General features: G+C 46.0%; 1 protein-coding gene across 2 annotated transcripts in view; it reads right to left on the bottom strand.

Annotated features, from left to right (window-relative positions):
- The window catches only part of LOC120825384 (alpha-1,6-mannosylglycoprotein 6-beta-N-acetylglucosaminyltransferase B), a 90,735-nt gene that overhangs the window by 26,192 nt on the left and 51,935 nt on the right, over positions 1 to 12,608 (bottom strand). For both annotated transcript variants that reach the window (XM_078080272.1, XM_040186986.2), the window contains one exon: positions 7,684 to 7,853. In XM_078080272.1, coding sequence (XP_077936398.1) covers positions 7,684 to 7,853 — 170 coding nt within the window. The remainder of the gene's footprint in view (positions 1 to 7,683; positions 7,854 to 12,608) is intronic.

Here is a 12,608-nt window from a genome sequence, read left to right as displayed (position 1 = left end):
ATGTGGCCGACTGGTGTCATATGGCAATGTTAAATTAATATCATCACTCATTTTATTCATAGATTTATTCACGTTCAATAGCACCAATTCTTGGTGTGTACTTGCATGACGTATGGAAACTGGTCCTATTGGTATTCCCAGTTGTTCCAGGCAGACTAATTAGAAGTGGGGACAGAAGCAACACTAGTTACGAAACACAAAGTACCGCCCCCTCAGTACTTCGGAGTACTTCAGTAAATCGGAGACAATGAATTAAGGAAATCCTTACCGAGCATGTGTTGCCGTGTGTGTGTGTGTGTGTGTCTTCTTTAAGGGGTTAGCAGTAAGAGTAGGTGTGATGAAACACATTTCCCACAAATCTGGGATGTTGCTAACAAGCACATTGATTTTAGCTTAGAGGGGAACAACATGGAGACAAAGAGAGAACGAGCCAGATGAAGAGACACAAGGCAAGTGAGGAGCAGTGAGCAGAGGAGCTTTACGCAGACATAATGATGCAGACGGAGCGTACCATCATTTGCATGCTCTAGTTTTTTAACAAAGAGACAAGCTAAAGCTCCATCTGACATACAAAAACACACACGCGCACATAAATAGAAGAAACATTTCCCACAACTAATTCATGTTGAAGTGCAAAGGGCTTTCTAATAGAAATCTCTTTAGATGTTTCACACACGTCGGCAGCTTCTCTCGAATAAAGAGATACACCCTCCCTTCAAGACTGAAAGATTTGGATATTTTTAGAAAAATGATACAAAGGTTAGTGTATAATAATGTTTTGATCTGCTTTACAAGTTATCCCGTGCCCCCACCTCAACCCTAAACCTGTGATCGTGGTGCAGGGGGTAGAGCGGGTGCGCTTGGAACCGTAAGGTTGGTGGTTCGAGTCCCTGCTGCCGCATGTCTCAAGTCGAAGTGTCCCTGAGCAAGACACCTAACCCCTAATTGCTCCCTGGACAAAATGTGAAAAAAGCCATGGGTTTAAAGTGTAATGTAAGTCGCTTTGGATAAAAGCGTCTGCTAAATGTAATGTAAATGTAATGTAAACGTCATAGGTGATGAAATGAAAATGAATGTAAGGGATAAACAGCAGGTGAACCAAAGTGACTGACTTTACCGTCCCTCTACAGGCCTCCCTGTAAACATGGCCGAAAGGTGAGGCAGGCAGGTCAATGGGGGGAGAAGAGAGGGAGCTAAAAGGAGGGTTTAAGGGTTTATGGGTCACAGGGCCACACTCTTCTACCAGCATCATGATTCTGTGTATCTGAGCTGCAGCTGCAGCCCAAACTTCTCACTAGAGGTAAATTCTCCTGACACTTTCGGACTCTTTTTGAGGTTGCAACACAAATCCTTCAAAGCGGTCAGAAAACATTTAGTGCACCAATGTGGACAAACGGATGAAAGCGAGAGGGCAAATTGCAACGAAAAGAATCCGGAGACACTGTAAGAAGACGGTAAAATAGAAGTAAGAAACAGAGTAAGAGAAAAACAAGTGTGCAACCGCGAGAGAATCTGCAGACCAATCCAATTTGATACAGCATTACGTAAACTCGCGGACGGCTCTTTTTGCATTAATCTCCAGGGTTATGCAAGCCATTTTGGGGCTAAATCGCTAGACTTACAGCAATGAGCTTATGATGCAAACTAGCTTTAGTCCTTTTACAGTCACATGCTCACGTAGTACAGTCTAACACACACCAGGATTCGCAAGCACATACGCAGCATCTCTCCTGAAAATGCATCTTCTGACGCGAGACAGACTGACACGTCCGGATACCGACTCTCCTGAGGTGGAGTGAGCTCGTATGAAAAGACCTTGGAGGGGTCTGTTTACATGCTTGTAACACTATGAGAGAAAGCTCGAGGCCACAGGGGATCACTGGGAAGTACAGACGTAACCAGACTTGAAGCAAATAAGATCACTTGTGTTAAGTCAATGGTTAACTTTGATATTTTGTCAAAAAAAAAAAAAAAACAGAACGGTACATTTATATCAGAGATGACAATTGCTGTCCCCGTGGTGTCTGTCCTGTCCCACTATCCGATCGTTGTCAAATTTCAGGGACAAAAGAGACTAGTTGCTTTTTAAATCCCTCCTCCTTCTCTGTCATTCACTTTTTCCAAGGTGTTGATTGGCTTCAACTTTGTTTCTTTCCACCTCCGACCCCAAAGGTCCCAAAGTCTGATTTCCATGGCAACTAAGACATCACATGCCGTTTTGATGACATCTCGACACCTCAAATTGGAGGAAGAGATAGAGAGGGGCTGTGCGAGACGGCGAGACGGAGTCACACAGAGGACAGAAAGACACTGAGAATCTAAAAGCCTGGAGTTTGAAGGGGAGAGAAGAGAGTATTTACTTCACTTGAGATTTAAATCAACTGTTACGTTACTGGTACGTTATCCACTTGGTAAAATAGGGACATAATTATACTTCATATATTAATAATACTAATAATAATGACAAAAATTCTACCATAAGATTTTGCTTGTTGACAAAAAACTAAGTAAGTAAGTAAAGAGAAGTAAAAAACAAATAACAATATGTATAGATAAGAGGCATAACAAAATCACGTGTTCAGTTTACTTCAGTTCTTGTTCTGAAATAATTCAATACCATCTGATGAACCAGTTGGGCAGTTTTCAACAAGAACAACCAGTACTCTTAATAAGATTTGAATCCAGTTTGTCCGATGGGTATCCGAGCATATTGGTCCGTTAAAGTGTTTACGGTTGAAGCTGAACTGGGAAGCGGCATTCTAAGCTGGTTTTGAAGGATAGAAATGGGGGTGACGGTCATTTACTTGATCTTGGTCTGCGCCCTGGTTGGGTTTTTGATTGAATAATTGAAATATAAAGGGTCTTTTTAAGGGGTTCTGGGTGGAACCAAAGTTCTACGAGAAACAAACAAGGGTTCTCCTATGAGAACAACCCGAATGGCCTAAAACAGTTCCAATGAGCCTTTTTAGCACAGAAAGGGTGCAGTCAGAGTCTGCACGGCCCGTGCAGAGCGGGCTACGCTGCAGAAGACTGTATCTTCCTCATGTTCCAGTAATACGGAACGTTTAATATTTATCTTTACAGTGGAGGCAGAATCCAGCACCAAGGTGCTGAGCATCCAGCTTCAGAGATCTGCACCCTTCAGTGTGACGGAGAGCGGACGGAGGCCAGTCTTCACACGTTCTCACACTAATACGTTTCGGGTTCCTCGCCACTTTCATTGGCACCAAATTTAGCTCCATTTCATCGAGTTGCTCGGTTAGGCCACATTGTGACGAGTGCACACTCAGCAGAGACGGGAAGATGCACAAACCTGTATTGAATTAAGCAGTGGTTGTGTGGCGTTGTGTGTGTGTATGTGTGTGTGGGGACCGGTGAATGGTGTAAGGGAATTTTCTGCTCTGTGCAGAACTGATGGACAGGACAAGATCCAAAACAAAGGGATAGAAATCATCAGGTAGCCGTAAAAAAAAAAGAGGCCTTATTTGCATATTTAAATAACACAAAAAGAAACTACACAGATGCCAACTCAGCGCTTTGCTGTTCTTCTCCCTACTTCTCATATTTTCAGCCCATCGTCATGCACAGAGGCGGTGTTGAGACTGAGATAAATCACATACTATTATATCATAAATGAACAAATTCCACCATAAGAATGAGATGCACGCCACAATACATATCACATGCGCACAAAGAAAGAATTCAGTGTGGCAGAGCTTTCACACTGAAAAATATTGCTTGCCGGTTTGAATCAATAGAAGTTGTTTTCGTCCATATGTTGTGGCTCATTTTTTCCCTCTCAGGCTTTGTCTTTGGGCTGTGAGTGAGTCTCTGTTTGCTCTGATCGTGCATCTCCAGTGAATAAGGCCCGGCCAGCTTGTATCGGTTCTGACTGGAAACTACAAATCAGGGTGTGTGTTATGCACAGCAACACAATACTAGACCAAAGCATCCCCTCAGTGGCCAATTACGGCTTCCTCCCGCTTCCCCCTCTGAGGACTACGACTAGAAGATCGCAGACACAAAGGGAGACGGACGCACACAAGAGCCATTGAAAAGTTGTGTAATTGTGGTTGTGGATGGACTTTTTGTTCTGTCCTGTTTCTAACGCTGCTCCGTCTCGCCCCTGAGGAAAGTGATGAAATCCATATCTGAACTAAACGGTCCACAAATGGCGCGTTTCCACCGAGCGCTATGGTACAGTACGGGTCGGGTCGGTTAACCATGATTTGGCGAGCGTTTCCACCGCCAACAGTACTCTTACTTGATAGGCGTGGTGTATTCCAGAAAGTAGTGATAACGTCACTTGATAGGCGTGGTATATGACGGAAAGTAGATTGACGTCATTCGATCGCGCGAAAACTGAAAGCTAACCGCAAACATACAGCCGATCCTGTTCTTGCTTCTCGATATTTGGCTGTTTGTCACAAGGAGACGACAATCTTTGTTTGAGCAAAGGCTTCATGCTGCAAGGAAAAATACAGCGGAAAAATACAACACAGTCGTGTGTTGTCTTTCCCCTTGCGGCACGCACAAATGACGACACTCTTTCAACCAATCAACGTTCTGCAGTGAGTCTAGATCCACCCTTTAGTACCAAACAACTGTGCCAGGTACCCCAACGGAAGGGTACCCAAAAAGTGGTACGATACGGTTCGGATTTTTGGTACCATCCTCAACTTTTGGCAGTGGAGACACAAATAAAAGGGTACCGACCCAACCTGTACCGTACCGTACCGCTTGGTGGAAACGCGCCATTAACGGCGTCTTTTGGGATATTTGTGTCCACCTGTCTGGTTTTCTATCTGTCTTGGTCGGCCTACTTGTCCTAATCGTTTGTCTGGACAAGTAGTCCAGTTTGTTTTTCTCTGTGCGCGTCTGTCTTTGTGACAGGAGGAACAAAGAAAGAAGTGCAGTAAGTCAAGGGACAATCCTGGGAACAAGTGAAAGGACGTAAGCGGAGAAAGAAATGGTTTTGCAACGATACAGAGACAGAATTGTACAGTTATGAATCGGACATGAAATAGGAGGAAAAGTCCCTTTTTTAAGTAGCAGAATTATTTACCGCCACCAAAATAACAGGACATTGTCAGTCAGCGTGTGTCTTTCTGTTGACAATAAATCGACACCAGCCATCTGTTTGGGAACAATGCGTTTGATGATTTCCATCCGAATGAGTTGATTGTGAGCTATCACGCTGGATTCCTCCTGAATGAGTGATAAAAACAGACCAATGCATCGCATTGCTTTGCGCTGAGAGAGTACTAAATCCATTTTTTCACAAGGTTCGGTAATCAATGCTCATGCTCTTCAAATCACAAATCCCTGCAGTTGGGCGTGTAGCTTTGCAGAAGGAATATGGAAAATAAATATGCATTTGAACAAAGAATGACAGTACAAATTATCAGTGTGCCTCAAATAGTTCACATCAGCGGTGGCAGTATCTGCTCGCCCAAGATCGCCAAAGATTAAATAGAGAAACCGAATATATTTGTGTGAAGCATGAAGGACTCAACCTTAACTCTGCGTTTCTTTTTTTCATCTTTTTTCTTTTATCTTCTTTCATGACCATAAGGAGTAGCGAGGATAGACAGTCTGACTTTCCAGACTTCAATCTGTCTGGTACTGTACTTGAGGTATGCACAGATACTACATATTTGGGCCATATTATTACAAATGACCTGTCCGATGATAAGGACATTTATAGGCAGCGTCGTAAACTGTATGCACAAGCAAACATGCTGAGTCGTAAGTTCAGTATGTGCTCTGTCCCTGTGAAGATCTCACTCTTTAGGACGTACTGTACACCATTGTATACTGCCCATATAATGACTACATGAGGCTGCTGCTAAAAGTCCCAAGAGACTCTAGTGCAAGCCAGATGTTTGTTAGTGTTGGGGTACCTACCTGTACTGCAGTATTGCGCAACTTGATGTACAGATTTATGGGTAGAGTATCGGAGTCAGAAAATTACATAATCATTGTGTTGGCTAACCCAGGACAAAGTTCTGTAAGATTTGCGTCCAGGTTGTGGAACCACTGGAGAACATGTCTGTATGTTAGACAATGAACTGTTGAAGGTTTTTATACGTTGTATTGCTATTCTTTTTATTTATTTTTAGTTTTTTGTATCTATTGCAATGGGTGTCTGCTTTATACTGTCTTATGGATCCCTCTAGGTCTGAAATAAATAAATAAAAATTACAATATTTCATCAAATGAAATGTGTGAGAACAAAAAGTAGACACAAAAATGGTTGGACGCACCGCACAACCCTGTTCCACTTTACTGCCATTTCTCCAACTGGTGTTTTTTAAGGATCCAAAAGCAGAGAAAGTAGACGGCTTCTCTGAGCAATCCAGAGAGGTATTTTTCCAACCAGACGGCATGCCATGTGGCCGAGGAGAGGAGATGATCCATCATGCTGATACACCAGCTCACGCTTCACTAAAACGCGTTGCCACCCGGGTTGTGAGAGAGATCGGTCTTTGAAACGAAGGTCCAGAGACAATTGCAGTGACACAACGGCCCTAAAAACGGTTCCAACATCAATTTCAAGTGTGGCAACTGAGCCCGGCCTGCTGCACGACCCTGCTATCTCCAAACCCATTTTTTAAAGAAAAAAATTCCTCTCGTCTGTCATTCTCTCTCCTGCTCCCTGCAGCGGTGTTATACGTCTACCAAAATGACTGCCGAAGGCTGGCGGTCAATACAGTACTTCTTTTATGATTTGCCATAGTTGTCGCAGGCAGCACACAGTGGGAGGAGGGCACAGCTGGGTCTCTGTCATCACATCGATCTATACTCCCTACCCGGGTCCTTGCTGTGATGGCGGAGAGAAAAAAAACTATTACCCCAATTGAGGCCGAACTAAGACATCGCACATGCGCCGCATGGTTCGGTTGTGATCTCAGGCTCGTAACTATTCAGTATTCTGAACTTCAACGTCAGTCATCGCTGGCGCCTGACAACCTTTTGGGATTCATTCAGTCTCCACCGTGAAGTAGATATTGCAGAGACCAAAGAAGCCGGAGGGATCTTGCCCCACGAGGTTGATTCACATCAATCCAACCATCCGCGTGTGTGTGCGTGTGCGTGTTGGCTCTGTAGCTGTATTCGTCAGCAGAACATGCAAGCGTGCTGATGCAGGGGATAAAAAGACACACGCCGATGCAGTCGCACCGACAGGAGGCTGTGGAGTGCGTCGATACGGGATCAATGCACCTACAAATGAATCAACAGGACCTCAGGGCCCTTGTGGATGATCTGAATGGGAAAAGTAGTGTAATTACAGCGCAACGCACCCTTGAACATCTCAGCTCCGATATGAGTACGTACAAGAGCAAATTGAAATGAGGGGGGGGGGGGGGGGCTGAAGTAAAACGTGGTTTTCAGTGTCAGTCGTCATCAGCTTCATTTTGTGGCGTCATTATGAAAATGATAAATACAGACAGGACGGGATTATTGAAAGTAATTTATTCAGTTAATCAAACATGTAGATGTTAGCAGGGGTCGCTCCGTTTACTAACAGCCTTGACCCCGACAGTCAGTGCAAATATGTTGCCTTATTTAAACGATCCCTTTATTGATTGAATCTACCAGTGTATATTGAGGAGAAAACCATTGGAATGAGAAAAGGGATAAACATACACCATCAGCTGATAAAAACAGCAGTGAACTCACCCTTGCAGCTCCTTGACGGACATGGAGATCTTGAGGTTGTGTCCCAAAACGTGGAGCGCGGTGAGGATGTCGGCCCACTGGACCATCTCTCCTAGAGGACCCCCCTTCAGCACTTTGGGGCTGAAAACATCTCCAGACTCCTCGGTTAGGAAGCCTACGTGGACCAGGATCTGAAAGAAGACAGGGACACAACCCGCTGACGACATTTTCAAGATCGGTCGGATTCTTTCTCGCTTACTCGAAGATAAAACAACAGCGGTTGTTTAGTTGAGTTAGAAGTTTTAAGGTTGGTCAATGACAGTGATGGACGTTTACAACAAACCATTGTCTATAGAAAACTGGACTAATTGGGAATGATGTTGTGCAGCTTAGTAGGCCTGACTTTGCATTCTTAACTCATAGATTAAACGTAAAAGTCCAGAGCAATGTGACCAAAGAAGCTACACTCTCAATTTATAATTTCTCATTATTTACCAAAATATGCATCTATTGAAGTTTATGTTGGTGCAGTAATTTCCACACACACAAGGCACAATGTCATCAAGCACATTTAATTTAATCTGATTTATATTAAATCATTCATGCATGTGTGCATACTGTACTGTATGAGGCTAAGCTCCTTGAAAGTCAAGCCTCCGCGGTGCAAACTGTTTTAATGAGTTTGAGGATTAAGATCATTGGAATTTCAGACTCTTCCACCAGAAAATGAAAAGCAGTTCTTGGAAATCCCCAAATGAATCACGGTCTCCTGCTCCAAAGGAACAGCAGGCGCGTGTCGAAATCCATCCTCACGGACAACTCATTTCACACGCACAGCACGCCTGTGCAGATAACCGCTGGGACAAAGTACCAGCCCCCCGATGGGAATCCCTTTCGGGTCAAAATAACCTGGCACAACACACGTGGAGGAATTATCCCAGTTTATATGTTGCACTATTGTGCAACTTGCTACTTACAGTCCTGTCGTGCATGTCCACCTAGCTGCTTTGTAATTAGCGCAACCCACCGAGAAATTAGCGACACGTTGCCTTTCACAGGGGATTAGATGCGGCCATGTCCAAAACGCGGCTCTGCTGGTTAATCCTGATTAGCCGGCGCGGCATGAACACCTCCGTGCGACGTACGGAATGAGTTTGATGCCAACTGTGGGGAGTTTGAAAGTTAAAAGTTTGGACGCCTCCCTCTCTCTCCCTGCCTGTATCTAAGTGCATCTGGGTACTGTGTTTGTTCCCTCACAGCTTTGAACTGGAGAGGTAATGATTAAAAGCCTCCAAGAGCCTTTCAGAAGCGTGCCGCAGTGCGCTGCTTTAATACTCTCCTCCTGTCTCCATGAAGCCACATTAGCCACCATGTACTAATGTTTGAAGGTTACCGTGGGAACGCACGGCAAACAAACCTTGGCACTGCACATCACACGTTTTATGATCCTGTCCGAGACTAAAAACATATCCAGTGATGGGCTGTTCTTTCATGCAGTGTAATAACTGTAATCATCCAGTCGAATTGCTCAAGTGATCCCACTAAAGTTAACATGTACAAAATGTGAGGACAATGGCGGGCACTCGGCAGAGTCAAGCTCCAGCTGGCGTGAAAACCCCCCTGATTTAATAAGGCTGCTCTATTAACTTCTGCTTCATATAAAAAGATAAGTGAAATTTAATTACAGTTTGGGTGGCAGATGGCGAGTGAGGATTCGTGGCGCCAGTAGAGTGCACTCTCCCGCCTCGGCCGCAGGTCGGCGGCGGTGCTGGCGAGAAAACGGCGCGCAAACACAGGCGACCACGCGAGAATGGAGTCAGGGGGAGGCGATGGAGTCTGAGGGAGGCAATGGAGTAAGAGGGAGGCGATGGGAGTCAGAGGGAGGCGATGGAGTCAGAGGGAGGCGATGGGAGTCAGAGGGAGGCGATGGGAGTCAGAGGGAGGCGATGGGAGTCAGAGGGAGGCGATGGGAGTCAGAGGGAGGCGATGGAGTCAGGGGGAGGCGATGGAGTCAGGGGGAGGCGATGGAGTCAGGGGGAGGCGATGGAGTCAGAGGGAGGCGATGGAGTCAGAGGGAGGCGATGGAGTCAGAGGCAGGCGATGGGAGTCAGAGGCAGGCGATGGGAGTCAGAGGCAGGCGATGGGAGTCAGAGGGAGGCGATGGAGTCGGAGGCAGGCGATGGAGTCGGAGGCAGGCGATGGAGTCAGAGGGAGGCGAAATTCACATACTGGCAGCAGCGCAAGAGATGAAGCTAAATAAACACGAGGAATATCACTCTGTGACTGCAGGGCTGTGGATTGAATTCTAGCAATCTGGCATCCACACACAAATGAAAAGTTAACGGGGGGGGGGGGGGGGGGGGCAGGTAAGGCCGTTTAACCAAACCTGGCAACTTGCACCTGGGAGCTGGAGTGCTGTCGGGGGATCTCACTCTCTGTAATAGGCAGTATTTATCTCCATTTGGAAATGTTAATTCCCCCGAATGGGAACCGGATTAGCGCGGAGCTCAGTGACACATATCAGAGCCGCGCCGGAGAAGTAACCTTTACATCACAGAGCAGCAATCGGCAGCTAGAAACGGAGAGCAGAGGGAGAGCCAGTGAGGGTGGGCTCGCACTGGGTTTCATCGCTCCACGGATTGGAGATGAACGGGTGGGAGGAGCCGCGCGATGGCGAGGCCGTCAGCTGACGCTAAAGCTGCACTTCCTCATGAACTGAGGCCGCACGCCTCACCCGATCTCACATGCGAGAGTGGGGGTCTCAGGGCGTGTGTGTGCGAGCCGAAGGCTGTTGAATCCGTCCTTCTCGTTTGTTTGTTTGTTTGTTTGTTTGTTGTGCGTGCCTTTGCGTCACACTCACTGTCATACATCAGTGAACTCTGTGTGCGTCTCTCGTTTGAATCCGAAGCCACTCTCTTCTGTCGGCGCCCCGTGGGGATCGAGCACAACCATCCGCCAAACCCGCTGAGACGGACGGGGAGGCACCATGACAACGCTCTCATGCTCAAATCTGCATTCAGAATGTGTGTTTTGGGAACTTGTAGTTATACAACTAATAAGACACAGGGTGGAAAATAAAAATTTGTGTTCGGAACATTTCATTAAATATGTAGAATCCTTGAAAAGTCCTTGATGCGCTGATATTAAAAATGTCTCTCAGGTACGGAGTCCCACCTACTCTACTCATCGCTGACTGGCAGAGGAATGCTAATGCACATTGAGGCATGCCGTACGTGTGTGTGTGTGTGTGGGGGGGTGGAATGCGCCCGTGCGACCCGGTTCACTCGTGCACTACGGCCCTCATGGAGGTCACAGCTGTCCGATGGAAGGCCGCGGGCGGCGAGGCGAGCTGGCGCTGCCAACCATCCGCCGCCCAAACCTTAAGTTAACCTTCTCCGTCATCCTCCGAGTCAACGCTCCACAGACCTGCTTTCCCCTCACGTCTTTACTCCCCCCCCCCCCCCCCTCCCACTACACATCCCATTAGTCTCCCACTCTGTCTGCACTTCATCAGTCAGGGGGTCAATCAACTGTCGAGAGGCCAGACACTGGGAGAAGGGAAATGAGCGGTTAGGCGGATGCTGACAAACACACTATGCACCATCACCAAGTGGCCGCAGATGCACACAAAGTCACTTTCTGCCTCTTGGATCCAGTCTAGACAGGCAACAAGACACGGTGAGCGTCCTTGAATCTGTGCAATCGTCTCTTAAAAGCTCTCCGTCGCGCCGTGGCTTTGCTGAATATTTTCGCCTTGAGGTCTCGTAAAGGAAAGATGATTCAGAACGGAGCTGCTTTGAAAGTGAAGTGCAGCAGGAGATTGATTTATTGATTAATTTTTACCCTGAGCCCCATGATCAAAGAGGAAACACACTTTGTGGATTAATCACAAAATAAGAGATTTCCTAGAATGTTTAAGGCGGCTTCTGCCTCATTCAATGCGGCAGCTTTCATATAATGTCTCTGAAACTTCCACCTCGTCCACGACTCAACCTCAGAAATAAGTTTCTCAAAGTTTTCACGGTCATCTCACACACACACACACACACACACACTCACACACCTCCCCGTCCCTCCCCACTGAGAGTTCAAAAGAATCCTCCTGCTTTCTCTCCCTCTCTTGATCCTTCTCTCCCTGGAAGCTTGCCTCTCTGCTCTGCTAATTTATTCCTTTTCTGAGTAAACATCCACTCCGCTCACAATCAAAGAGAAAGCCAAACAAGGAAACAGAAGTGAACTAACGGGAAACCCCGCTGGAATTGTAAAAGCTGCACACTCCAGCAGAATGCTAAAGTGGCCACTGGAACCGAGGGGTTCCGTCACAGACAGAGGTCAGGCGAGTGCAGCTCACATCAGACAATGTTTTTGCAGAGGTTCTAGTTAATTAAAATCAAACAGCGTTTGCCTTTTTCAATTTCAAAAGCCAGCCCTTTGTTTTATTTAAAAGTGAAAGTGAACATAAATCTTTCCACGGGTGTGGATGGGAAACAGATGAAAAACGTTATATTTGAGTAGTTCAGACTGAGATTAAATTGTCAAATAAAATGTATGAGATTCAGCCTTTGGCTTTTACTGCAAATTATGCAAACACAAACACACTTTCCTCTCATTTCTAATTATTTTGATGAACAGCTTTCGACGGGGAAGGCTTAGTCTTACAAATACCACAGACGTCTACGGCTCAGATAGCTGCGGCACATTATAAATCTATATAGACGTTAACATCGTCCGTGATGTAGGAAAACAAAACCCCTCAGTGCATTACAAGAGGAACACAGAAACAGACTATTTTCACCCTTTTAGAGAGAAATGGGGGCAAAGAGAGACATTTTAGGTAGAAGGAGCAGAATGTGTAGTTTACATCTGCCCCTTTGCATTAACACGTTCATTCATCATTATTTCCTCAACCTACCCAGAGCGGGCTGAGTGGGCAATAGGCTCGTGTA

Source organism: Gasterosteus aculeatus, chromosome 9 (assembly GCF_964276395.1).
Source record: "Gasterosteus aculeatus chromosome 9, fGasAcu3.hap1.1, whole genome shotgun sequence".
Lineage (NCBI taxonomy): Eukaryota > Metazoa > Chordata > Actinopteri > Perciformes > Gasterosteidae > Gasterosteus > Gasterosteus aculeatus.
The sequence above is the reverse complement of the archived record's forward strand: the minus strand, read 5'-3'. Positions and strand labels throughout refer to the sequence as shown.